At 38.5% G+C, this 26,472-nt stretch overlaps 1 protein-coding gene across 3 annotated transcripts in view; it reads left to right on the forward strand.

Moving 5' to 3' along the window:
- LOC109065351 (1-phosphatidylinositol 4,5-bisphosphate phosphodiesterase epsilon-1-like) overlaps positions 1-26,472 on the forward strand; it is a 67,669-nt gene that overhangs the window by 36,394 nt on the left and 4,803 nt on the right. For all 3 annotated transcript variants that reach the window (XM_042734997.1, XM_042734998.1, XM_042734996.1), the window contains 27 exons: positions 3,283-3,599; positions 6,103-6,248; positions 6,845-7,103; positions 7,435-7,646; positions 9,750-10,419; positions 10,999-11,184; positions 11,265-11,382; positions 11,578-11,758; positions 12,505-12,627; positions 12,707-12,843; positions 12,922-13,160; positions 13,988-14,049; positions 14,176-14,341; positions 14,521-14,628; positions 14,714-14,830; positions 14,952-15,110; positions 15,825-15,942; positions 16,161-16,202; positions 18,132-18,241; positions 18,334-18,451; positions 19,513-19,644; positions 21,204-21,497; positions 22,704-22,867; positions 22,947-23,208; positions 24,499-24,617; positions 25,393-25,521; positions 25,871-26,062. In XM_042734997.1, the coding sequence (XP_042590931.1) occupies positions 3,283-3,599; positions 6,103-6,248; positions 6,845-7,103; positions 7,435-7,646; positions 9,750-10,419; positions 10,999-11,184; positions 11,265-11,382; positions 11,578-11,758; positions 12,505-12,627; positions 12,707-12,843; positions 12,922-13,160; positions 13,988-14,049; positions 14,176-14,341; positions 14,521-14,628; positions 14,714-14,830; positions 14,952-15,110; positions 15,825-15,942; positions 16,161-16,202; positions 18,132-18,241; positions 18,334-18,451; positions 19,513-19,644; positions 21,204-21,497; positions 22,704-22,867; positions 22,947-23,208; positions 24,499-24,617; positions 25,393-25,521; positions 25,871-26,062 (4,880 nt within the window). The remainder of the gene's footprint in view (positions 1-3,282; positions 3,600-6,102; positions 6,249-6,844; positions 7,104-7,434; positions 7,647-9,749; positions 10,420-10,998; positions 11,185-11,264; positions 11,383-11,577; positions 11,759-12,504; positions 12,628-12,706; positions 12,844-12,921; positions 13,161-13,987; positions 14,050-14,175; positions 14,342-14,520; positions 14,629-14,713; positions 14,831-14,951; positions 15,111-15,824; positions 15,943-16,160; positions 16,203-18,131; positions 18,242-18,333; positions 18,452-19,512; positions 19,645-21,203; positions 21,498-22,703; positions 22,868-22,946; positions 23,209-24,498; positions 24,618-25,392; positions 25,522-25,870; positions 26,063-26,472) is intronic.

Genomic DNA, 26,472 nt, shown 5'->3' on the forward strand with positions numbered 1-26,472 from the left:
CGGGTTCTTTTAAACTGCCTAAATTGAACCTAAATTGAAATACTAAATCAAGCTTAATATGAAACTGAGCAATGAATTAATTAAAATGTGTGTGTAGTTTAATGGTACATCCACACATTGTACTGAAAGAGTTTTCTATTTTGCTTGGTTGTGACGTTCTGTAGGCTTTCACTCTTTTGTTACACAAAATGAATCATGCTGCTCAAGGTTATTCTGAATGAATTTTTTTTCTTGCATCTTCATTTCAAATATTTTTCTGGAGGTTGTAAAAGAGTCTGAGGGCATTTACCTTCATAACTCACTGAATACTGCAAATCTATCTGCTAATGTTTGTACATGAAGCATTTACAGTATACTGTATGTTTATATATTATTAATAATGTATAATTCCTAAATCACCAGATTGGAAATTTTACTTAGCATTTAAGTGAGTGTCATCATCACTTTTTTTTTTGTGATTATGTCTTCCCTACATGTTTAATGTTTTTATGGTTTATATAGGCCTTCTGTCATCCTAGGTTTACAGGTTAGTTATTTTGCACTTTCTATTAATGATTTTTTCTCCATAGGAGATGGGATACTAGGGATGTTATTGTAAGTCTAACTCACTGGTCATGAATCAAACATCCATAAGCCACACTATTTCTGTCCAAGACAAAGGCTCTTTTCTCCTAAAGCTTCTGACTGATTTTTAGACTGGCTAATGTGTTGTATCAGTGACATGTCTAAATAAATAAATAAATCCTTCGATATATTCTTTTCCCATTTATTCCATATTGCACAGTGTGTTTGCATATGCCTAGATACATAAATGTGTACTAAGGCTGGTTATGAGAAAAATGGGATGCACCTACAAGCAATGCTTTAATCCGAACTTTTCACTATTTGTTTATTGCAACAATAATTTTTTTTCAATTTGTTGTGCTCCTCTAGCACCTCAGCTGCTCTGCTTGTCCCAATAGCAGGATCTCGGCCATCGTTCATAAAACGAGCGCTGCTTCCTGTCTGCCTCAGACCTGCACCGTGAGTGGCCCATGCATAAAGATCAGGACTACTCATTCACAGCCTATTCATTTCCCTCCATTTTGCTTCAAAAGATGCTATGTGCAAAGAGAAAAGGACACAAGGCAGATACATGTGATGTTAATGAAATGAGAATGGATATGAGGCTGTATATTGCAAAGATGATATGCCTAAAACTTACCAACTCTCAGTATTACTGGCTATTTTTTCAGTTTGAAGCAATACAAAGACAGTACAGCTCGGGTTTATTCAAATTTAAAGTTTTTTTTTTTTTTTTTTTTTTAAAGTAGTTTGATTCCTTTGTAATTGCATTTCTGAGCTGAACTGCAAATAATTTGTTCATATGCAAGTGAGCTGCTTACCTAGACTGCATACAGTCTTATAAATACTTACATTGACTTTGATAAAACTCCACTGTGTGTACAGTATTTAATCTATTATTTGTGTGCTAAGCATTTTCCTTTTATTGGGGTATTGTACCATTAGCTTAGCGACATGAAAACACCAAAACATAGAGTTTCAAAACCGAGCTTTTGATATACTTAGTCTTAGTGTGTACTAGAAGCACACTCACATGTTCTATCAGAAGACTAGACTGAATACACAAATCAAACGGCACTCTCTGCCCCTCCTGTTCCGGCGGTCACCATGGCGGCGCGTTGAGCCGAAGGAGCCTGCAAACACTGCTTTTGACAGCTGATGCTATCCAGACAAGCATGATTCACAGTATTTATATTATTTTTGCTTGACCTGCCCTTGAGCGCCATACCAGCATAACTGCTTTCTGATCGTAATCTCAGGCGAGAATGGAGTAAACCGTGGAGATATGTAAATATAACAAGACTGGTGATGTTGAAGAAATGATCCATCAGTGTCAAAGTATATGGGTTATTGGGAATATTTACAACTCTGGCCTGTATGGCGCCTTCCACTTTTACTAGACTGCACTGATGAGACTGAAGTGTCAAACAGTGTACATTATCAAAGTTATTTGTTTTGTCTTTTGCAGTACTCTCCGCTTCTTTTTAATTACCATGTAAATACTGTACTTTATTGTATTGAATGGTTTATCTATGTGTCTGTTTATCTTCCTCCTTTGCACTGCACTGTACTGAACACAGTTATTGCCAGCCCTGTCTTGCGGCAATAAAGAATATTGATTCATATGTTGACGCGAAAATGGTTGTACATACAATAACTGGGTAATAACTTGGTAATATCCCTGAACTTATCCCTAAACCTTAACCCATGTAGTTACCTTATATTACCCATTACTTTCTCAGGTAAGTGTATTGTGAGTACACATACTAGGGCTGTGCAATTAATCGCATTTCATTGTCGTGCGCATCTTGTCAGTAAAGCCTGTCCCGTGATTAGTAGTAAATCACCATCACCTGCTTTCAGATGGAGCAGCATTAACTACACAGACCCGTAGTTCACTGACAAGCTAGGCGATATCGCGTTCGAAATCGAATGCGATTAATCTGCGATTATGAATGCAATATTGCCTAATTGTCAGTGAACTATGGCTCTGTGTAATTAATGCCGCTCAATCTGAAAGCAGGTGATGGAGATTTACTACTAATCACGGGACCGGCTTTACTGACGAGATGCGCATAACAATCGAATGCGATTAATTGCCCACTGCCCTAACACATACTGTAAAATAAAGTGCAGCCCAAATTTCTCTCATTTTGGTTCAAAGTTCTCCGTTTTAGTTCCATTTTTAACAAAACTTTCCAGGATATTATAAATTTAATTATTGATGTTTTTTTCTGATCTCCATGAAGGATACATGTAAAGCTACCTTAGATTATAGCCAAGAAGAGGAATCTTGGTAGTAAGATACCTCTTTGGTGGCATTTTTCTTCTTCTTCAGAACAAGCTTTGTGCGGGGTAGCTCCTGAGATGCCATAAAATGTGGAGGAGAATATAGAGATTTTGGAATGGAGTTGGGTGTGTTCTTAGCATGGCAAACCATGCAAAGGCCAGTTTAAATGCCATGCTTGTGAAGTGGCAAAATCCAGTTGTCTGTCCTGTCTATGTTGTACTTAGTATGGTTCTGTTCATACACTGAAACAAAGCCAATCCATTAGGTTTGCAGAACTTACACCACATTTTGAGAGCACGCCTGGTTTATATATGCTCTGTTGTCCGTTACATCATTAAAGTAGGGTATATGGTGGTGGGAGAGGGCCATTAGGTTACCTGTCCATACAGATGTTATTTAGTAAACTCCACTGTCTTTGTCTCTCCCAGAACGGCAGCTGTGTAGCTCCATGGCCAACTCCAGCATCCTCCCGTCCACTGTGACGGGCATCAGTAAGGAACTAGCCGACCTGCGGCACCTCATCCAGTTTCCAGAGGAGATCGCCACCATCCTGACAGAACAGGAGCAGCAGCTATACCGCCGCGTCTTCCCCCTCGACTACATCAGCTTTCTCACCCGAGACCTGGGAAGCCCAGATTGCAACAAACGCCACCCGCACCTGAAAGCCTCCTTGTCCGCCCCCATCATGTCCACTCAGAATGACCACCATAACACAGTAGAAGACCTTGTCACAAGATTCAACGAGGTGAGCATTCATTAATAGTTCAGATTCATAACAAAGTGAATGTAAGGGCGGTAGCTCTGGAAGGAAAATCGTGTTGGACACAGAAGGACATTTGTCATCGTTGCAGCAGGCTAGTCACAGGTGTCTGTTCTATTGCCTGTTTTACTTGGATCTTTTCTCATTCAAAGCAAGTACCTACTTATCCAAACAGATGTGAGTTTATTGCAGTTGTCTTAAACATTTGATACAAAGAGTGCCAGGGGGAAATTGTTTCTCCTTTTGAATGGGCCTTAAAGAAGTGGAATGATGTCATCTTTAAGGTGCACGCTTGCCTTTAGATCAGCTGGTTTTGATTTTAAGAAACTAAATGGAGATAAGATGCATATTTGCCATTGTTGGCTGAACTCTTTAAGACTTAAAACATGAAAACTTCAAATATTGAATCATCAAAGCTAGTTATGTTTCATGTTAAAGCAACAATCTAGACAGGTTATGACTGGGAATAACATGAAATAAAGATTTGCAGATGCTTACAGCCCAGACAGTCAGTGTCAGTTATGTAAGACTCGAAACTCAGAAAGTTGTGGAAATCAGTCTTATATCTTGTCAAGTAGCGTAATGCTCTAAGGAATCATCTTTCATCGTTGAAAGCAGTTCCTTGAAAGTTCCTGCTTAACTTTCCATCGCCTAGTCGATTAGAAGAAACATTGAAGCTTTCCTGGTTGAAGGGAGCTTTCTAGATCATAGGCTTTGATGTGATGTAATGCTATCATAGCATGAATGGATCACATAACAACCCTCCCAGCGTTAATCCTAATGTCCTTTGCGAACATGTCACGGATTCCTCCTTTAGATGGATTTGGTTTGCTCTTTTACCCTAATGCTTCCTGTGGACTCATTCGTGCCCCAGCAATGTGTTGTGTTTTTTTTTATGCTGTAACCCACATAATACATCCCAGAAGTGTTGTCACTGGGTGTCCATGCATAGCCTAGGGTTTGTGGTCTGTTGTCCTTGTTGCGGTCAGTTGTTTGTGGTCTTATTCACTTGACCGGCGGTTGCCTTTGAAGCCCCTTCCAGGGTGCAGTGTCTCTGGCAACTCTTACGTAAGTTTTTATTGTGTCAAATCTGCTGTCCATTCACTGCTGGCTGGCCGGGCTGTGCAGTAACTCAAGAGCAGCAGTCTGACCGGTGGAATCCTGGCAGAATGACATGAGCGCCAGTGTACTGGTCTTCTCGTATTAAACGTCCCTGACCATCCGGGCCCTGGCAGAACTGTTCATGTAACTGGCTGACTTTCTGTGAGGTGTTTTTAGCTGCAACACGCCATCGTAACAGATTTGCTGTTATGAGCGCTCAGGACTAGAGATGTTCGGATTCTGTGACATGGTGTTTAAAGAAAATGTGAGTGGTGATTGACCTTACAAAGGCTTGACACCACAATACTGGGGTGTTCTGGGTGGTTGCCAGGGTGTTGCAATTGCAGTTTATACACTGTTAAAAAAACGGAAAATGTTCTGGTAATTTTCTGTCAGGATATTATCCATAGTTTTATGGACATATACGTTTCTGTAAATGCAGTGCAGTGCAAAATTTCAAAAACAGATAACACACCTGTAAAAAATAAATCTATACAGAAAATTATTTTCTGTTAATAAAATATCTTTTTTATATATATATAGAGTGTACAGTGTTTTGAGAGGTATGTGGTTGATAGGATGTCCTGGGTGCATGCCAGTGTATTTCTGTGCATTTACTGTTTTTAGCATGCCGCTGTGTAATTGCTAAATGATCTTTAGCATGGTACTATGCGATAACTGGGATGTCCTGCGTGGTTGACACTGCATTGCTGTGCAGTTGGTAGGGTATTCTGAGTGCTTTTTATGATGTTTCAGTGCGATTGCTAATTGGACAGGATGTTCAAATAGAGCAATGCTTTGATAGCACCACACAGTATTACATTTTTCGAAGGGAAACAACCCACACATGACTTTCTCTGCATATTAAACTGACATGAGAAAGTAACATAGGAGATGTTATTTTTTTCTTAGTTTCTGTTTTAAAGCAAAAGTTCATAATTTTCTTGCCCTCATGTTGTTCTAAACCTTTACAAGAGGTTATACCTAGGTTATACACAAAAGTTTAGCACAAATTCTGAACCAAGTGTCCTGTGTTAAATTTCAAATGTGACTCACACAAACCCATTGTATGATTTCAGAAAACTTGGAATATACAGCAGCTGTATGGATCACTGTCTTGTTATCTGTGTTAGTGTTATGGGGCCCAGTGGGCTCAAATCTACATTTGTGCACTCAAATCTTCATTTTTCTTGGAAATGTAAATGAAATCATGTTTGAACTTATGAGTTTAAAGCTAGAAATTTATGTTATACAATCAGCAGTGTTTCTTCCAGATATGTGTGATTATACACCAATAAAGTGAGAGAGTGTATAAAGTGAGAAAGGTATGGAGATCAGTATTTTCTCAGGTTTGGGCCTCAAACTAAAGTGTGTGTTGTGTATTTAGGTGAGCTCATGGGTGACCTGGCTTATACTGACTGCTGGGTCCATGGAGGAGAAGAGAGAAGTCTTCTCATACCTTGTCCATGTGGCAAAGTGCTCCTGGAACATGGGCAACTACAATGCGGTCATGGAATTCTTGGCAGGTCTCAGGTATGGCATGATGCCTTGAATGGCTTGCTTAGAAAATAAATAATCCTTTGAGAATAAATGGCCCTCTCTGTTTGTATTGTGTGTTACTTAACAAAGTGAGGGACATTCTTGAGTCATTAAATTGTTTTTGACAACACGTTTGTTACATGAGATAGGATGAGTCTCAGTACTAATCTGCAACCCAAGTTACTTTCTCTATGGACTAATTATCTACAATTTTAGTCATCTATCAAATGTTTATGCTCGCCACGGAGATTAAAATTAATACTAGTCCTCCAAGGCCATTTTTTCACTACAGTCAGAAGTTGTAGCAGCCTCTGAGTTTGCAGTGGAGTCAGTTAGATTTTTCAAATTTTTTATTTTTATTTTATTCCACTTATGTTATAAAGAGAGAGAAAATACAGTTTGCTGGTTATTATACAAAAATATTTTAAGACTTAAGACAAAATCTAACTCTGGTTGCACATAATCAGACTTAATCAGAGCGATTCATCAGACTTCATCCCTAAATTATGTTTTAAATTACATTTAAAAACAAAAATGATAAGAAGCCTTGAGCAATATACATATAGACAGCCTGTCTTATTCTTCCGCAGGTCTCGCAAAGTTCTGAAAATGTGGCAGTTCATGGACCAGGCAGATATCGAGACCATGCGTGGTCTGAAGGATGCCATGGCCCAGCATGAATCATCCTCTGAGTACAAGAAAGTGGTCAACCGTGCCCTTAACATCCCTGGATGCAAAGTGGTGCCCTTCTGTGGCGTGTTCCTTAAGGAACTTAGCGAGGCTTTGGATGGTGCAGCCAGCATTATTGGACTGCGTCCATCATTTGATTCTCAAGAAGATCCTCTTGAGGTGAGGATTAGGTTGCATCCAAAGAGTCATGATGACTAACACAGGAAATTGTATCACTATGGTCTAATTTAATTGCCTTTTACAGTTACAATAATAATCTTGAGACCATTTTGGCTAGCTGGAGCAATTACCTTTTCATCAGACTTTTAATATGCCTGCTGAATTGCTTCCTGGCTTTACAAAAAACACATTAGAGTGATTCAACCAGGAAAAAGTAATTTTGTCACCCATGAAAGCTTTTACAGCCCACGAAATCTACTCGTATTGTCTATAATTGTGGTTATTTTCTTTTGTGTGGAATCTCTGTGGTGAAGTGCTCTTTACCTTACAGTTTGTCACCGACTACAACGGCCAGCAGCACTTCATGCAGAGGCTTGGGAGCGATGGGCTCCACAGCTCAGACAAGGAGGCGACCGTCAGTAACATTCTGCAGACGATTCGCAGCTGCAACCGAAGCCTGGAGGCCGAGGAGCCTGAGGAGAAGGCACAGGAGATCACAGTTTGCCCCAAACAGTTTTCCTTCAAAGACAAGAGCAGAAACCAGTGAGTTAATTTTGGACATATATAATGTGTTTAGTCTAATTCAGATATGTTGAGGCATTCTCATTTTGTTTTAATACCACTAATAGGCTCGATGCATAGAGCTTTGGGTTATTTCTTTACACTTTCCTGTGTTAACTAAGGAGATCTATGATAGCTAGCATTCCCATGAATCTCAATGGGAGTTGCTCGACTGGTGGAGGAACCACTAGATGTGTGTGATTTGACGTGCCATTGTTGCTCATGGACACATTTAAAGGCTTATTTGAGTCAATTACCTGAACTGTAAAATGAAACCTTAAGAAAATTACATCTTAGCAACTCTGACTGTTATTTTGGTCACCACAAGAACACGAAAAATCCTAAACCCAAAAGCATCGGACAGAAAAATAACTACTTTTTAAGGTTTTTAAAACAAACACCCAATCTAAACTAAATAAAACTAATCATTATACATAAAGTATGTGTTTTTTTATGAAGGTTATGGCCAGGTTGCTGTGAAATTTTATTCATCATAACTCACTCAGTGTATATGGTGTACTACTAATTTTCCTTTGCTGACAACCTTGAGAAAATTTAAAAGAGAGTAAAAAAATTACTGTAGCATGTGAGTGCTCAGAGTTTATTTTGAACCTTTAAACGTCTAAGTTATAAAAAGATTTCCTAAGACCTTCCATTGGACTGAAGTGTTTTTCAGTGGAACATGTTGTTGTCATGAGATTGTTTATACATGTTGACCTATGTACAGAGCAGCACTACAAACCCCATGTTTCCTTAGAAAGCGGTGAGTTTTTAGTTCTGTTTGTCCTCAATGCTGAGGCAGTTTTGTTGTCTGCAGGAAGGTGCTCATATGGGTTGTTATTACTGTGTCTCTGGAGAATCTCATCGTCTTTGTAGACGCCATCCCAAGCATTTACTTCTTTCAAGAGACTGAATCTTGAGCATCTTGGCTTTGATGTAGTTCTTTATTTATCTAAACTTCTCGCACAGTAACTCTTCCAGTTCCAGGCTGACTTTAAACCACAAATGTATCAAATTTGAGCATACTGTGTTTGGGTACAGATCCACCCCACTTTCATTTCTCAAACCACTACCTTCTGTCTTTCTCTTCTCTTTCATTCAATTCAACCCTCCACCCTTACTGTCCACTCTCAAGAAAGGACCTGGGTCAGAGCGTGTCCTGTAAGTTGCCAGATTGTGCTTTAATGGTTAAAGGTTTAATGGTTACACTAACTGCATTGGTTTCTAAGTGACATGCAGTGTTTCATTTGTATAGGTTTTGTGTGATTGCATTTAGAAATGCATGGATTTCCTTCCTCTCAATCCACAGTGCAGAGCTAAAGCCAAGACCAGACTCTCCAAAGCCCAATTCTTTATGACACTTACCAGTATCAAAACCCTAATACCAAACCAAGACAAGACCCCTAATCAGCAAAAGATCCAAACCCAAACCAATACAAAATTTCCTAAAACCCAGACCTGTACCAGAATTTTGAGGACCAGACCAATACCACACCGCTATTATGCAGATCAATGCTCAGATCAAGACCTTAACTGAGAACCCATGCAAAAATTGTTGCTCCATGCACCAGACTGTCCATTTTAATTAAATGGAGATTATGCAGAATTTATTCCACCATTCATTTCAGACACTAAGGCTAAGTAGTCATTAAGAGCCATGGGATCCTCTATAATGGTGCAGATACAGTGCAAACCTGTGGTTGAGGTAATTATCGCCCTCATTACTCTCTGGAAACAGGCTGCAGTCTTGTCTGAGACCACAAACCTAGACCCATAACCAGACCAAGACACAGAGTAAATGACATGCACAACCACATTTAAGCTCAAGGTGCCAACTCTGCCACAGTGCATGATTTAAAGTAATTTAATGCATAGCATTGTATTATGTTCCATAACGGCGCCTAAATTTGTGTCTTTTAGGTAGACAGTGCTCTTCGATACTCTAAGCTCACGTCAATTTCTTTTGCAAGACTAATATGGCATTACCTTTTCCAAGACATTAAGAAGTTTTGCAGGCAGAGTTCTGTTTATTCAGTCATTTGATTCTTGATTTTTGCTTCACTCGCTTCTTGTCTTTTTTTGTAGGTTTTTAGTAGGGGACCTCTCGGACTCTGAAGTGGACCCGCTTGAGCTGGCTAAGGATGTAGACCTCCAAACCACAGAAGAGGTGCGTGGACCATTTAGCCACGGAACAGAGCTCATCCCCTGGTACGTGCTCTCTCTTCAACCAGATATCCACCAGTTCCTGCTGCAGGGAGCAACCGTTATCCACTACGACCCCGAGACCCACCTCACCGCCCGCTGCCTCCTCCGTCTACAGCCCGATAACTGCTTCTTTACCTGGTCCAAGCCCCACAGCAGCTGTGTCCCAGGTAGAGGAGCCAGAGGCTTCATGGGGCATCCACCATCCCCAGACCACTTACCCCTGGGCCAACCTGTGCACTGCGGACTGACCGATGGACTCCTAGACCTTAACGTGGTGAAGGCCGTGTTTATGGGTCACCCTGGAGTGGATGTTAACTATGTGTGCCTGCAGCACAAACTGTGTAACATGAACCCTGGCGAAAATGGTGTCACGCTGCTATATGGACTCCACACCACAGACAACAGGCTCTTGCACTTTGTGGCCCCCAAGCACACGGCACAAATGCTGCACGAGGGCCTCCAGGAGCTGCTCAGTGCCATCAGGAAGATCAGGAAGTTTCCTGACCAAAGACTACAATGGCTGCGAAAGCAGTATGTTAGTTTGTACCAGGTACATTTACTCAAGTGCATTTATTTAATATATTTGAGAACACAGTACGAATAGACTGTTTAGGTGTGGAAGATGTTTTGTTTTTATTGTGAGGATTTTGCTAATGTTTTTAAAATAGCGAATTGCATATTTCGTATTAAGATCATTTAACCCGAATACATGGTAAAGATTGCAACAATTCCTATTACAACCACTTTGCTATAAATACTTTTGCAGGTCTTGCCACTGGTCATGCTGGTCTGGTTTGATAGTTTTAGAAGAATTTTGTGCTCTTGTTAGCTGGCAGGTCAACTAGCTGATCAGTTAAACCAGCTGACCACTAATTGGCCAGATTGGTAGACCTAGCAAACCATCTTAGTCTGCATTTAAATAAAGATTTTTGCACGCATGTTGTGTTCTCAGTGTTGAATTATAGAAGTTCACATTGAAGAACTTTGGTGGTATTTAGGTTCTCATGCAGCTAAACAAATTCCAGTTTTGACTTTTGTTTCCCTTTAGCATAACTCAGCTAACTTATGGTTATTGTCCATTTTTTTATTATCAGTGGGTTTTATATTACTGTAAAACTCCCTGTTCTAGGAGGACGGTAGATTTGAGGGGCCCACACTGGCCCATGCTATCGAGCTGTTCGGTGGGAGACGCTGGAATATGGGTGCTAGTGGCCCTGGATCCGCCAGCAAGAGTGCGGAGAAGAGCTCAGCCCAGAAAAACAGCCCGCTGGGCATTAACTCCAATGTCAAGAAGAAGAAGAAAGCCTTAGTCAGGGTAAAGAGTGAGAAACCGCCAACACAGGCTGTCCTGGCTTGTCTATATGATTTGACTAATGCACTATTTTCTGTTCACAGGGGGACAGTGGTGATGGAACAGATGATGAGATGATCTCACGCAAGACCAGGAGCTGTAAAGAGACTTTGGGGAGGAGAGAATCAGACCCTTTGGAAAGTGTTGAGCAGCAAAATGCTGGTAAGAGTTATGGAGCAATTTGTTGACAGCTAATCTGACTTTGGTTAGACATAATTGTTGAAGAATTTTGAGGGTGGCATCCATTTCAGCTGCTTTACCAATACTTTTTCCATATATACACTATAGATACTAGTTTTGTGATGCAAATGTCTTCAGAGATCAGGGTCATAGTGACATGTTTGAATGTTTCCATAGAGGACTGCAGTACCTTTGGCCACCCTGGATCCCTTTCCTTATCCAACAGCAAAGGCCAGTCTCCTGGATCCTCCTTATCCTCCTCCTCATCTTCCTCTGGCTCCTTTAGCACAAACACCTCCACCACTACCCGTCCCCATTCCTCCCCCATTCTCCCCGGCAACTCCAAAACTCAACCAGGGTAAGGCCACTCCCTCTTTAGAAATACAAATTTAGTGCATTCCCAGAAAGCGCACAGGCTTCTATTCAGTGTGTTTGATGGGTTTAGCTTGTTTTGATCCTGTTCTTTTAAAGATATTTTAAGATTTTTGTATTCAGGAAGGATGCAACATAAAATATGCAAATAAATTAACATTAAACCTTGTTTGCAATGTAATTTACTTCCATAATCATTTTTAAATAAAATAGGATAACAATTTTTTTAAGCTTATTTTATTCAATGAAAGCTGGTTCCAGGTGCTTGAAGGATTTAAAGAGATACTTCGCTCTAAAATGAAATATGTTATAATTTATGACTATCATGTTGTTCCAAACCCATAAAGCTTTTTTTTTATTCACAAAACAAAACAATACTTAATTAATATTCTATCATCATTTTCCATCTAATGAAAGTCTGTCCAATCAACATTTTACTGCACATAATGGTATTATAAAAGTAATCCATGTGAATCATGCTGTTTAATCCAAGTCTTCTGAAAAGATACAATCACTGTATATGATGAACAGACTTGATTTCAGGTGTTTATTCAATGCACATCAAATATGGTTAATGTTTAAGATCAAACATGTGAGGTGCAAGATCAAATCTCAACAGTTTAGTGAAAAATGAATTGTATTACTTGTCTTAAAGCTTAAAAATACCATTAAAAATTAATGGCTTAAAATGCTTAAAAATGCTTTAGAGATGCCTATGTTTGGTGTTTTTAGGGCCTGGAGCAGTCGGAGCTGGCATGGTAGAGGAAAAGGCTGCTTCAGGGGCTTTCAGGACCTCATGATCTCCGACAGCATCATGAGCTTTGTTGAATTTGTGGAGCTCTTCAAGTCTTTTAGGTAGAACACTCCTTTCCTTCCAAAAATACTTGTGTTTTGAATTTGGTAGATACTTGAAATTTTCCCATTGTGTGCCCAGCATTCGCAGTCGTAAGGATCTGAAGGAACTGTTCGACACTTATGCCGTGCCTTGTAGTCGCTCGGGTCCTGACTCTGTCCCACTCTACACCACACTGAGGATTGATGACAAACTCACAGGATTGCAGCCGGATCTTGGTGGGCATTTGTGAATAGTAAGTTTTTTTTTTTACCGATAAGAATTAGGATGGTTTTACAAAGCTGATCTCTTCACAGATCTCCTGACTCGCAACGGTTCTGACCTGGGCCTTTTTATCCGTACACGTCAGCAAATGTCTGAGAACCAGAAGCAGATTTCAGACGCCATCGCAGCTGCAAGCATCGTGACCAATGGCACTGGAGTGGAGAATTCATCACTGGGTGTGCTGGGACTGGCCATCTCTCAGCTCAATGACTTCCTGGTCAACTGTCAGGGAGAACATCTGAGCTATGATGAGATCCTCAGCATCATACAGGTGTGTGGAAGAATTCTCTGAAAGCTGATCTCAGCCAGAAAGTTTTATAGAATGTATTGATCAGACCTTTAAATGTTACTTTGAATATGACAAAGGTCATTCTTATTATGAAGCAGATTAATATGCTTGTGTTTTAATTTACAGACTCATCTTTGCATAATGAAACTGTTGTAAAGCTGCTTTATAGCTGAATCAAACTTGTTTCATAAATGAAGAATTGTTACGACATTGACACTTTTTTAATTGAACCGAATGAACACAGAACTGACTTGAGCAGAATAATAAAGAATAATACTATTGTCTTTGTAGAGCTGCTTTACAGCAGATTTTGAATGTCTTATTTAAAGTTTGCACTGTTGATTCGGCTATATTGCTGTATATTTTTAACTTCCTGGATGTTATATAAGGACCTGCAAGATTGTTTTTCTGTCATTTTAAACTATATATCCACTAAACTTGGCACCATCAATCAATCGATCTTGTCTGTCTAACCTTCAAACTCAAGTTGTTTTAAACCTGGAAAAGACATTTTCAAGCCAACATTCAAACTGTCTATTCCTCATGTTATTTATGTGAAGTTGTATTGTCGGAAAAGAAAATTGCTTCAAATTTCTGTCAAAGTGTTTGGCATGGTTTTAAAGTTCTCAATGGTGGGTCATCATTTACCGTTAACAACATGCACAATTGATTCTTCCTTTATTAAAAATAAGAGTCGTTGACTGACAGTTCGATATTAACGTCTCACCAGCTCATAACTCACTTTGAGAAATCTAATGATATGCATGCCAGTGTAATAATATTTAATTTGGTTTTTTTTGTTTCTTTAGAAATTTGAGCCTTCTTCAAACATGCGTCAGATGGGGTGGATGTCCTTTGAAGGATTTGCCAGGTTTGGTTTTATTAAACATTTTTGAAAAAAATAATGTGGACCAGCAGTTTCAGAAACGCAATACTTCGGCAGATTTGGATAATCTGCTGTATTCATATAATCTCAAATTTAATCTACCTCTCGAAGGTTTCTTATGGACAAGGACAACTTTGCCTCTAAAAATGAGGAATCTCAAGTGAATCTGGATGAGCTCCAGTACCCGCTCTCGTACTATTACATCGAGTCCTCTCATAACACATACCTCACGGGCCATCAGCTGAAGGGAGAGTCTTCAGTGGAGCTCTACAGCCAGGTACATCTTCAGCAGAGCTTCTCTGTTTATCCTGAACCTGATCCAGGGCAAAAAAAGTTTCACAATGCACTCCATAAATATGCTTGACGATCACTGCTTCACATGCCGTCCTGTAGAAGTCACCCACAGGTGAATGTAGCTGAAACCACAGCACGTTTGATTTATTGGTTCTGCCGCAGGTGTTGCTGCAGGGCTGTCGTAGCGTTGAGTTGGACTGCTGGGACGGGGACGATGGCATGCCTGTTATATACCATGGACACACTCTTACTACTAAGATTCCCTTTAAGGTCTGTTTAGAAATCCGAACATGAAGAGACTTCTGTTGATTTTATGTATGTTTTCTATTGACTGAAATGCGCTTGTGGTCTGTAGGATGTTGTCGAAGCCATTAATCGCTCAGCGTTTGTGAATTCAGAGATGCCCGTGATTCTGTCCATCGAAAACCACTGCTCTTTACCACAGCAACGCAAGATGGCTGAGATTTTTAAGGTACCTGTCTGACTTTTTTTTTTTTTTTTTGGCTAAATCAGAATTCATGAGATGTTCTCAACCTGCTTGTTTGGAAGTTTCTTGTGGAAAGTGAACATTGTTTATGTATTTTGTTCTTCAGACTGTGTTTGGTGAGAAGCTGGTGACCAAGTTCCTGTTTGAGAGTGATTTTGCGGATGAGCCTTTGCTTCCATCTCCCCTGCAGCTCAGAGGGAAGATCCTACTGAAAAATAAGAAGCTGAAAGCACACCAGGCTCCAGTGGACATTCTCAAACAAAAGGTAGATGAGAGCACCAAATACCTAGATCTATGGGAACCATGCAGAACTGATTTCAAGACTACTGATTGGTTTATACACACAGTTTATCGAATTGTAGCAGTGACACATTTGGCTAACTCTTGTTTTTTTTGCCTAAATTTCTTGGCTATGTCCTGTTGTAATCTAGGGATTTTTTTCAAAACTTTTTTTCTTCATACACCTAAGAAAAGGCCTGTGCCTGAGTGACTGATATATCTGCTACACAAAACAAATTTAGAGATCATTATATCGCTAAATCAACCAGCCCTAAAATGGCTTGTAAAAACAAAAAATTAAAGCATTAAAGACAACAGTATGAGCTTTTGTAAAACTAATAAAAACTACATTTGACTTGACTGATCTACACAGATTTTTGAGGAAGATCTGCAGAATGCATGTATACATTTTAAAATGTCCTTAACTGAGCTGGAAGCACTACACTCTTATTGGAAAGCATAATCAAATTAACCAGAATGTTTAAGAAACACACATGCAAGGGGTAGGGAATGTGTGGAATTGTGTGAACGACAGACTTTCCAGTTCTGTGGAAATCTGCACAGCTTCAGTGTGGTCTTGACTAACTGTTAAACATTTTAGTATCAACACATTTAATTGAGTCCATGAAACTTCCATTTAACAAATCAAGAATGAATAGTTGAAAAGTTGTTTTGTTAACTTTTTTTTTTCTTTCAAAAGGCACATCAGCTGGCTCACATGCAGGCGCAGGCCAACAATGGCACATCCCTGGGAAACAATGACGAAGAAGAAGAGGAGGAAGACGAGTATGACTATGATTATGAGTCACTGTCTGATGGTAAACATACTTTGCATTACTCAAGCCAATGTGTCCTTTATTTCAACTCGAATTGACAGCGATTATTGGAACATTGAGTGGAATTTTCTGTTCTGTTCACTAACCCTCTCACGATCTTTTACTGTTCTCACGATGGCACCTTGTAGCATGTTGACCTTTTTCCACTCCCCCTCCTTTCTTTCATTTTCGTTCCTCTTTTTTTTTCTCCTTTTTCTCAGCTGATGTCCTCAATGCTTCCACAGCCTCTTATGGCCAGGAAGGTAAACGTATTGTGTGTGTGTATGTGGGTAGTTGACACGTGCACATGGTTTAAAAAATTTTTTTTTTTAAACTTTTGGTTTAAAAGCTGTGCATTTGCATTGACTTTTTTTAACCAGTCTTTAGTGAAAATTGGGAGTTAGATAAGGCATGTTTACTGACACACTGGTCACCACAGTGCAGTTTCTACATTTTAATTGCTAATAGTTGGTGAAAAATTACAATTTTAGCAGATAATTGTACGATTTTGGCAAAAATGTGTATTCTTTGCTGTCCTGACAAATTATGAAAATGTATGTAAAGCATTATTGGTCTAGTAGACATAGATGTCATGTCAACTGCCCATGTAGATGCGTGCCGTGATGTTGTGTCTCGCTCTTACTGCTATGTGCTGCTGGTGTGTTGACTCTGATGCGATTGCTTGGACTCAAAGCAGAGAAAATCAAAGCAGAATAATGGTGCTTATATCTGTGAGCCATCAGGTGTGTGCTGTCTGCTTCTGCCATGAATAAATCAGTGTTTTTTGAGTACAGCGATGGGTGATACGGTCGGCGTATAAACAGAACCACCCAAACTTGCTTGAGCGTTTGCTTCCACATCCTTGGTGTTTTGAAAATGGCTCGACCTTGCTTGCGGCACTGGCTCATCATGGGGGAAAAACAAAGCCATCTGGTTTCTCAGGCCCTGCACTGCTCTCTGTTAAAAGAGACTTTGTTCTTTCCCATACGGCTTTCCCCAGAGACTCAGCTATGGGGAATGCCGGGCATTCACTCAACCTGCTTTCTTAAGCCGGGTATGCATTTGCCATGATTTTACCATCTGAGACAAATTTCAAAAATTGTATGAGATTTGTTTCGGTAAAATGATTGCTTCGTGTGACATCAGCGGATGACCAATAAATAGCCTTTTTGCTAAATCTCCAGTGATGACCTGACAGTGTCTGTGGGTTGCACACCTGCAGAATGACTTCTCCTGTGATCACAATCTAATAAAGGCCCACTAGATGTGGTTACTTTTTGAGGATGTCAGAACATTACTCATGATTTGCAAAACTGACTGGGCTTTTTACATCAATGTCTTAAAGTTACCGTGAAATCATAATTGACCATTCTTATAGGCATATTGTAGTATTTATAATTTATCTATGCAAATAATTTTTTTTCAATTCATGTGCCCAATGCAATGTTTAATCAAAAACATTAACATCCTTTATCCTTCACGATGACATCTCATCCAACATGAAGATGGAACAATAATTCCTAACCTTTTACTCACGTGATCAACCGAGCCAATAAAATCCTGATGGATAAAATCAAGTACAGCCCTATATCATCTGGTTATAGATCACAATAGAGAGGAAAAACTTCAACAATTTCCATTTACTTCCAGATTCTGAAGGGAGAGTCCACCTTTAAATGCAAGCTCTGTCATCATTTACATTTACTGCATGTAGTTCCAAAACTATGTGACTGACTTTTCTTCTGTTGAACATATTTTGATGAATGTCTCCGTGTTTTTTCTTTGTCCGTTCAATGATACAAAGTGAATGGTCTCCAATACTGTTTGGTTACCAACATTCATCAAAATATTTTTTCTTGTGCTCTAAAAAGGAAAGAAGGTAATATAGTTTTGATATAAGGGTAAGTAAATGATGACCGATGTTTTGGGTGAACTATCCCTTTAAGAAGTAAATACATAGTGTCAGACTACACTATTGATGTCACACGGTCTTTCTTGGCTTCTTCTCTCAAATATGACTGCTTCACCTTTACGTGCTTTGGGAAAAGTTTTTTTTTTTTTTTTTTTTTTTTATTTAGATGGAATTGTTCTCATTTATTATTTATTTTGTAAATCACATGATGTGTTTTTGCTGAAGACATTTCTCTTTGGGTCTTTGTAGAGAAGTTTCTCTGTGTTTTTCGTTTCTGCAGACAATATTCTTGACGACAAACCTGAAGGCAAGTCATCCACTGAGAAACTTCAGTATGAGTCCAATGATGAGATGCCCAAGCGGTTTAAGAAAGCGGGAAGCAAAGGAAAGGTCTGTACAGAACTGTAATGATGAACATTTGAGTTCCTAACTACCTGAATGCATACTTGATCTGTGATGTTTGTACTGCTGCACTCTTGCAGATGTTTGACATGGAGCTAGGAGAGGAGTTCTACCTGCCCCAGAATGAGAAGGAGAGCAGACAGATCGCTCAAGAGCTCTCTGATCTGGTCATCTACTGTCAGGCTATCAAATTCCCAGGTTTACATCTTATTTCATTATTATACAAGCACAATGACAAAAGTTTGTAGTTCACTCTGCCTCTGGGACACACAATTAGTGATGTACTGAAATATTTGGCCGAAAATTAAAATTTCAATCTATTTAGTGCACACAATATGCTGTTTTCAGTAGATGCATGACTTTAGAAAACTTCACTAAACAGTATTTATAGCATGCTTCCCATCCAATAATCACAATAACCTACTCTACATGAACATCAGAAGGTACAGCATGTTGAAACAAACAACACAACTTGTTTAAATCCTGTCTCATTAATAACTGTAAAGATGTAAATAAAAGAGCTTGTAAATATACATAATATTGCATTTATCTGGAAAGCCATTCAATGCCCATAGCAAGGTTTTATTACAGACATCATTTCAATGTTTATATTTCAGGAATGAATTGCAGTCGAATCATAATTATATTAATAAAAAAGTTAATATAAAAATGGCATCATGTTCAATTTAAATGTTTTTATACAAGCCAGTTTTTGAGTGTTGATTATTGAATAGAAATGACTTATTAATGAATTTAAAAATATATATATTTTCATTTTTGGAGAAAAATTAATTCCAGTGCATCACTACATAAGATTTTTGTGTGGTTTTCTCATAACTTGATTTGTACATGCAGTTCACAACTGACTGACAAAGACTCAATGTGTTGAGTAGCGAAAGTACATTAGATGCAACCTCTTAATGGATGACTGCACTGTGATGAGAAAGCTACTTTACAAATGTAGCCTCACAGGCTACAAGTAGCAACACACTTCAACTACAGTTTAAATTTATAATACGCAACACTTCATCTATTGCATATTTGTGCTACAAGACTAATGTAAACTGCTGTAGAAATTGCAGAATTTAATAAAAAGGGTGGGCAAATTAGATTCAGGTGTTTGTCTCTGCTGGAAACTGTAATAGTCCCAGAGGCGAGCCTTGAACAAACAAACATAATCAAGCTCTTGAGTTCTGGAGGAGCATATACCCTGCAGCCGTGACCTTACATATGTGTTTGTTTGTGTGCATGGGAACTAGGCCTCTCCACCCTCTCCCCATCAGGCTCTGGAAGGGGAAAAGACAGAAAAAGCCGGAAATCCATCTTTGGCAGCGCTCCTGCTCGCGGATGCCCCGGGGAGCCCGTGACGTTGGTCCGAGCTCCAGGGAAAGGTACGGCCGGCTCGGTTTTGCACAGGGCACACAGGAAATAGAACACCCACTTAGAGCACCCATGGGAAAAGGGCTCTCAAGTTTTCCATTATACTGAAGTCCCTCGAAAGCACATAAAAATGCCTTTTTGCAGAATATTTCCAGTGACTGACTGTATGAGAAAACAAGGATGTGCTTTTTGAAGAGAAGCACTTTTGGAGGGCAAGTGCTTCTTTGAATTAAATCTTAAATTAATAACTTCCTGCCATCTTAACAGAAGTGCATCTATTTTTTTAACCCGTTTATTTTTATTAAAGGGACAGTACACCCTAAATTAAAAATCCTGTCAGAATTTACTCATTCTTATGATTTTCCAAATCTGTATGACTGACTTTTTCTGTACAACACAAAAGAAGAAAATTTTAAAAATGTGCTAGTTCTTCTTTTTCATGCATTTGCAATCAATGGAAAATTATAAGCTTGAATCTTATAGGTCTTATAGGTTTATGATTATATTGCTTTATGCAGCTTGAAAGCCTCAGTCCCAAAGGGTGTCAAAAGACCCTTTATACTTTGGCACAAAATACCGCTGTGTGGTAAAATCTTACAGATAAATCCTTACCTGACAGTAAAGAACATATACCAAGTATACCAAGCTGTGAAATGAGAAGAACTGGATGAGGTGGATATTTGCCTGCAGTTGCTGTAAGAAACAAAACTTGCTAATGCCTTATATGGTTAGTGATGAAGCAGCTCTTTACTGGACATACAGCATATTAAAGGGTCATGAAACCCCTCGTTTCAGCACTGGTTAGTTCTCACCACAGTTTTAAAAAAAAGACAGACAGCACAGACAGCTTCGGTTTCAGACAGTTTCATTTAGCTCCTATCGAGTTAAAAACATAAATGCACAGCCATTTGCACTCTGCATAGAAAACATATATATAAATGCACTTTTGCCCCACTGATAACTTGAGGCTTATTCAGCGTGTTTATATAAGCCTTTTGACGGGTTGTGTCACAGGGCTGTAAAAACGGTTACACAAACTAAGTGAATGAATCGCGGTTGTGCCGAAATCTTATTACAAAGCAAAAACAAACAATCCATGAATGTTTCTTTTGGTTAATGTGCAAAATGTCATATCACAGTCTGAAGCATCTGTCATAACAAATTAACACATGTTGTTGAGAATAATTAAGCCAAGCATCATCTTATAGGATAAGAATACGCAGTCTCATGAATAATTTAAAAGACACCAATGCGTGACAATTTATTTCTTAATTTATTCATTTTCAGAATAAGTTTTGATTTTTAAAATGAACAACCACATGCAAAACTCCAAAGCTTGCTGCAGTGGTGATAAGGACATGGCTTACCCCTTCTATAAACATTCTCTGTTTCTGCTTTTGCATGTTTGCCAAACTGCAGATGTGACTCAGCCTCACACAAGATATTTAACTGATATCTCATAGTGCTTAGTTTCACTTTTAAACAGTTTCTCTGAAATATTTTTTTAGGTTCTTTCCACTTGTTGCAATATCAACTTAATATCAAATCAGCGTTCTTGTTTCTCCTGCAGCCAGTCTGGAGGGCATGCGAATGAACTGGGAGGAACAAACATCACTAACGCTGAGCCCGAGCACCTCTCTCAGCTCCATCATCCGCACACCCAAATGCTACCACATCTCCTCTGTCAATGAGAACGCTGCAAAGCGTCTGTGTCGCCGCTACTCCCAGAAACTCATCCAACACACCAGCTGCCAGCTGCTCCGCACGTACCCTGCAGCCACACGCATCGACTCCGCCAACCCCAATCCTCTCATCTTCTGGCTGCACGGAATCCAGCTGGTCGCCCTCAACTATCAGACCGACGGTAAAGAGCATAACCTCCTGCTCAGGACAGGAATTAAACCAGTGTAAATGATAGTGATAGACTGATATATTGACCATGCTGATCATTCAGGCCATTTTTATATTGCATTTCCCTGAACAGAGAACATCCAAAATACACTTTTAAGGGACATTATCTACATTAGTCAACATTTGAAGTCCATCAAAAAAGTTCATCAAAGTTGTCCTAAGTCAAGAACGGATATTGTTTTTGGTTTTAGAACAACTTTGATGAGAGGTTTTGATCCACTTCAGGTGTTGACTACAGTATTTGTACAGTATTAGGCTGTTTTCTCAAAATGATTGCACAAGTTGAAATGTTTTATATAATGTAAATCTTATGGATGATACTGAACTTTTTTGCCATGTAAATAGCCATGATGCTAACATGGCGTAAAAAAAAACTTAATAAACAAACAAACAAAATGATTGCACTGGGCCAGAAATCTCCACTTACATACCTATCTATATTTTGAAGATTTTCACTGAGGGGTTTGTTCATATCATTTGACTTAGATCACATTTATTCCTAAGGACATAGTGATTTTCCCCCCTGGGGCTGCCATATTTCTAATTTATGGTATAATAAACAGAGATACCTGAAATCCCCTTTTCTAAAAACCTTTGACTAATATGTCACCAAAATAAAACAAGAATTTTGCACCTTACTTTAAAGTTAATTAGGTAATCCCTTATTTTCAGGTTTAAACAACATTTAAGAAAGCTTTTTACAATTATTATTTTTTTGTTGTTGTTGTAGCAATTCTTAATTATTCAGCTGGGGAAGTATGGTGATATCTATTAAATTTTTACCTCATTCACCTGGAATGTCTTGGCTTAAGAGATCGTTCGTTAAATTATTTAAGTTAAACCAATAAATGATACATCAATTATTACAGTAAATATAACCATTTGTTTTGTAGTATTCCAGGAAAACAGCTGTTTTTATTTGAAATAATATTTTACATTTATTTCATATACCATTTCACTAGATAATACACGTGTATTTTTGTGTGGAGTTAATTTTTATTTACTACCTTTAAATTGAAATCTGTAATCCCATTTAAGTCAGCTATCTATACATATATTCAAATGTGATGATGAGCATTATTCTAACAGGATTATTTCAAGAATTCAGTCAATTCTGTCAGAAACTAATTGGATATGGCTGTTTTTTTTTCTCCTCTAGACCTGCCCATGCAGCTGAACGCAGCTCTGTTCGAGGCTAATGGTCAGTGTGGTTATGTGCTGAAGCCTCCGGTCCTGTGGGAACGAAGCTGCCCTCTCTATCAGCAGTTTTACCCTCTGGATCGAGACCTGGAGAACATGACCCCCACGCTATACACTCTCACTGTAAGTATCCCACATTTGTTTAGTGTTATACCTACTCTTAGCTAATCTGACAGACATGAATTACTTATTGTGCGCACAGATTGTGTCGGGACAGAACGTGTGTCCGGGAAACTCAAACGGCAGTCCCTGTGTGGAAGTGGAGGTGTTGGGCATGCCGGCAGACAGCTGCCACTTCCGCACCAAGCCCATTCACCGCAACACACTCAATCCCATGTGGAACGAGCACTTCCAGTTCCACGTGCACTTCGAGGATATGGCGTTTCTGCGCATCGCTGTCGTGGAGAACAACAGCTCACAGGTCACCGCTCAACGGATACTGCCCCTCAAAACCCTCAAACCAGGTGAAGAGCATTGTGTGATTACTTCTGGACTGATTATTGATCTACCACTGCAGCATGCTTTATAGATGATCTTCAGAATCTACATTTTACTTTATATTACAATAGTAATTTTATACTGTAATACTATTTCTCAGTATTAGCATTTTTACTGTATTGGTGAGCTAAGAGACTTCACTAAAAATGTGTATATATATACAGTACAGGTCAAAAGTTTGGAAACATTACTATTTTTAATGTTTTTGAAAAAAGTTTCTTATGCTCATCAAGCCTGCATTTATTTGATCAAAAATACAGAAAAAAAATGTAATATTGTGATATATTATAACAATTTAAAATAATTAATTTTCAATTTATTATACTTTAAATTATCATTTATTTCTGTGATGCAAAGCTGAATTTTTAGGATCATTATCACATGATCCTTTAGAAATCATTCTAATATGATGATTCATTATCAAAGTTGGAAACAGTTCTGCTGCTTAATATTTTTTTCATAACATGTAATACTTTGAATAAAAATAAATAAATAAAAAAAAGCTATGTTTTTAAAATAGAAATATTTTGTAACAACAATATACACTACTGGCCAGTAATTTTTTTTTCTTTCTTTTTTAAAATAAAATCAATACTTTTATTCAGCAAGGATGTGTTAAATTGATAAAAAAAGTGATAGTAAAGAAGATTTTATATTATTAGAAAATCTGTTTATTTTTAATAAATGCAGTTCTTTTTAACCTTTTATTCATCAAATATATTAGACAGCAGAACTGTTTCCAACACTCATAATAAATCAGAATATTAGAATGATTTCTAAATGATCATGTGATAGACTGGATGTCACATGTGACACTAAAGGCTGGAGTAATGATGCTGAAAATTCAGCTTTGCATCACAGGAATAAATTATTTTTTAAAATATATTCAAATAGAAAACTATTATTTTAAGTTGTAATAATATTTCACAATATTACTGTTTTTTTCTGTATTGTTGATCAAATAAATGCAGGCTTGATGAGCAGAAGAAACTTCTTTCAAAAACATTAAAAATAGTAATGTTTCCAAACTTTTGACCTGTACTGTATATATACATTATATTATAAAATATTAAATTTTTTGTTCAGTTTTTACTGTCTATTGTCTGTCAACAATTGTTGGATGATCATTTGTGCATTCAGATTACTCCATATGATAATTTACTGCACTGAATTCTGTTTTTTGTTTTTTTCCTGTTTCTTAATTGATGAGTAAAACATTGTCTGATATTTCGTTTGGTTTCTGTGAATTATTCCAGGCTACAGACACCTGCAGCTGAAGAACCTGCACAACGAGTCTCTGGAGATCTCTAGTCTGTTCATCTTCAGCCGCAGGACGGAGGAGAGCCCGACCGGAGGACCACTGCCTGCGTCTGTGGTGAGACCGCATTCATAACCCGCTCATAAACCACACAGCCGTCAGGATCTCAGGCAGATATTTGCGTTACATGTAGTAATAGTGGAACTAGACAGTGTTTACATTCATGATTCCTCTGTATGTGCCTTCCAGTCTCACAGGGGAGTGGCCAGCATGTTTGAGAAAACATTGTGCGGATATTTCTGATGTTTTTAAAACTCTGGAATGTGCTGCATTCCTCTCCCTCAGTCCCTATCATCCCAGTGTAGCCGTGTTTCATTTAAAACAGGAAATCATAAAGACATAGACAGCTACTGTATACAGACGTGCCATGCCCATTCAGACTGGAAAAAGTGAAAACAGTTCCAGGGGTTTATATCCATCTGGTTTTGAGACAGTTTTCTCTCAGAAATTGCTGGTAAATGTCACAAATAATTGAAAAGAAACAGCCAGTAACAATTAGACACGTTTTGAAAGACTAAAATAGTATTTGCATGTTAAAAATGATTAAAAACAACAGTGTTTTTGTCTAAATTACTGTGGCAGTAGTAGTTTAACTCTGTCATACTTGTGTAAAGTGTATCTTCTCTTGCTGGTGTTGTTACAAAAATACAGTAGGTGCATGACACTCTTGACTGTAAACACAATTTGATTAAATCATTTTATTTAGTTCAACTGTCAGTTGTTGTTTAATAGCTCTTAAACATTATTAATAACCTGCTCTTTTGTTTATTAGTCACATTTTGGCATGTGGACAAAAAAAGCGAACTCTGTTGTCATTTTGTTGTTCTCTCAGCTGTTCAGCACGGAGGAAAGACGCGCCGCCCAGCAGCACAAAGTGACAGTGCATGGAGTTCCAGGCCCTGAACCCTTCACCGTAATGTGTGTTAATGAATACACCACGGCCAAGCAGCTCCTGGACTCTGTAAGTGTCAACGAACAGAACCGAGCCAGTTTAGACACTATAACACACAACAAAACTCTTAAAAGCAAAAAAAAAAAAATCACAGTGCAAAAACACTGTAAAATAAAAATTGAAACAACCTTGTTGTGGTGCCATTAGGGATTCAGAGTTCTCTTGGAATTCTTGAGAAGTTGTTTTTATGAGTTCAGAAATTCTGTTTCGGTTTGACTCTGGAAGTTCATCCGGTTGCCAAACAGTCCTCCTCGTGGAGAATGATTGTCATCCGTTCTCTCGCTAGGAACATGCTTCACATGCATCACATCATTCCTCAGCACATAAACACGCTTTTAAATAGTCTCTTTCTTGCCAGTTGTTTCCGACTACCTCCTTCAACTACTTCCTGATGGAGGAGAAAATGCCTCTGTGCAAGGAGAAGAGCGAGTCAAAGAAAACGCCTCAGCAGCGCCCCCTAGCGAATGACGAGCGGCCCCTGAGAGTTACTCACAGCTGGCAGCCGGAGGAAGGATATGTGGGAAGAATATTCCTGAAAACCAAGGAAGAGGTTTGTGTTGCATTCATTTAATTCAAAATCTAAGGGTCAGTCCTGTTATGCAGTACCTTCTGGATTTTATAACTTTTGAAAGAGGAATAAACAACCACTGAAAAGTTTTGGGTTGGTAAGATTTTTATCTCTTATGCTCACCAAGGCTGCATTTATTTGATAATAGAAATGCAGTAAAAACAATCATTTTGTGAATTGTTTTCACAATTTAAATGAATCATTTAAATTTAATCATTACTCCAGTCTTTAGTGTCACATGATCCTTCAGAAATAATTCTAATATGCAGATTTGCTGCTCACGACACATTTATTAGTTTATGTTGAAAACAGTTTTTGCATAAACGACTTGATTGTTAATAGGATATAAAAGCTGATAAGATGGAAAGTAAAATAAAAACCGTTAACTGGTT

The sequence above is a fragment of the Cyprinus carpio genome, chromosome B12, assembly GCF_018340385.1.
Source record: "Cyprinus carpio isolate SPL01 chromosome B12, ASM1834038v1, whole genome shotgun sequence".
NCBI classification, from domain to species: domain Eukaryota; kingdom Metazoa; phylum Chordata; class Actinopteri; order Cypriniformes; family Cyprinidae; genus Cyprinus; species Cyprinus carpio.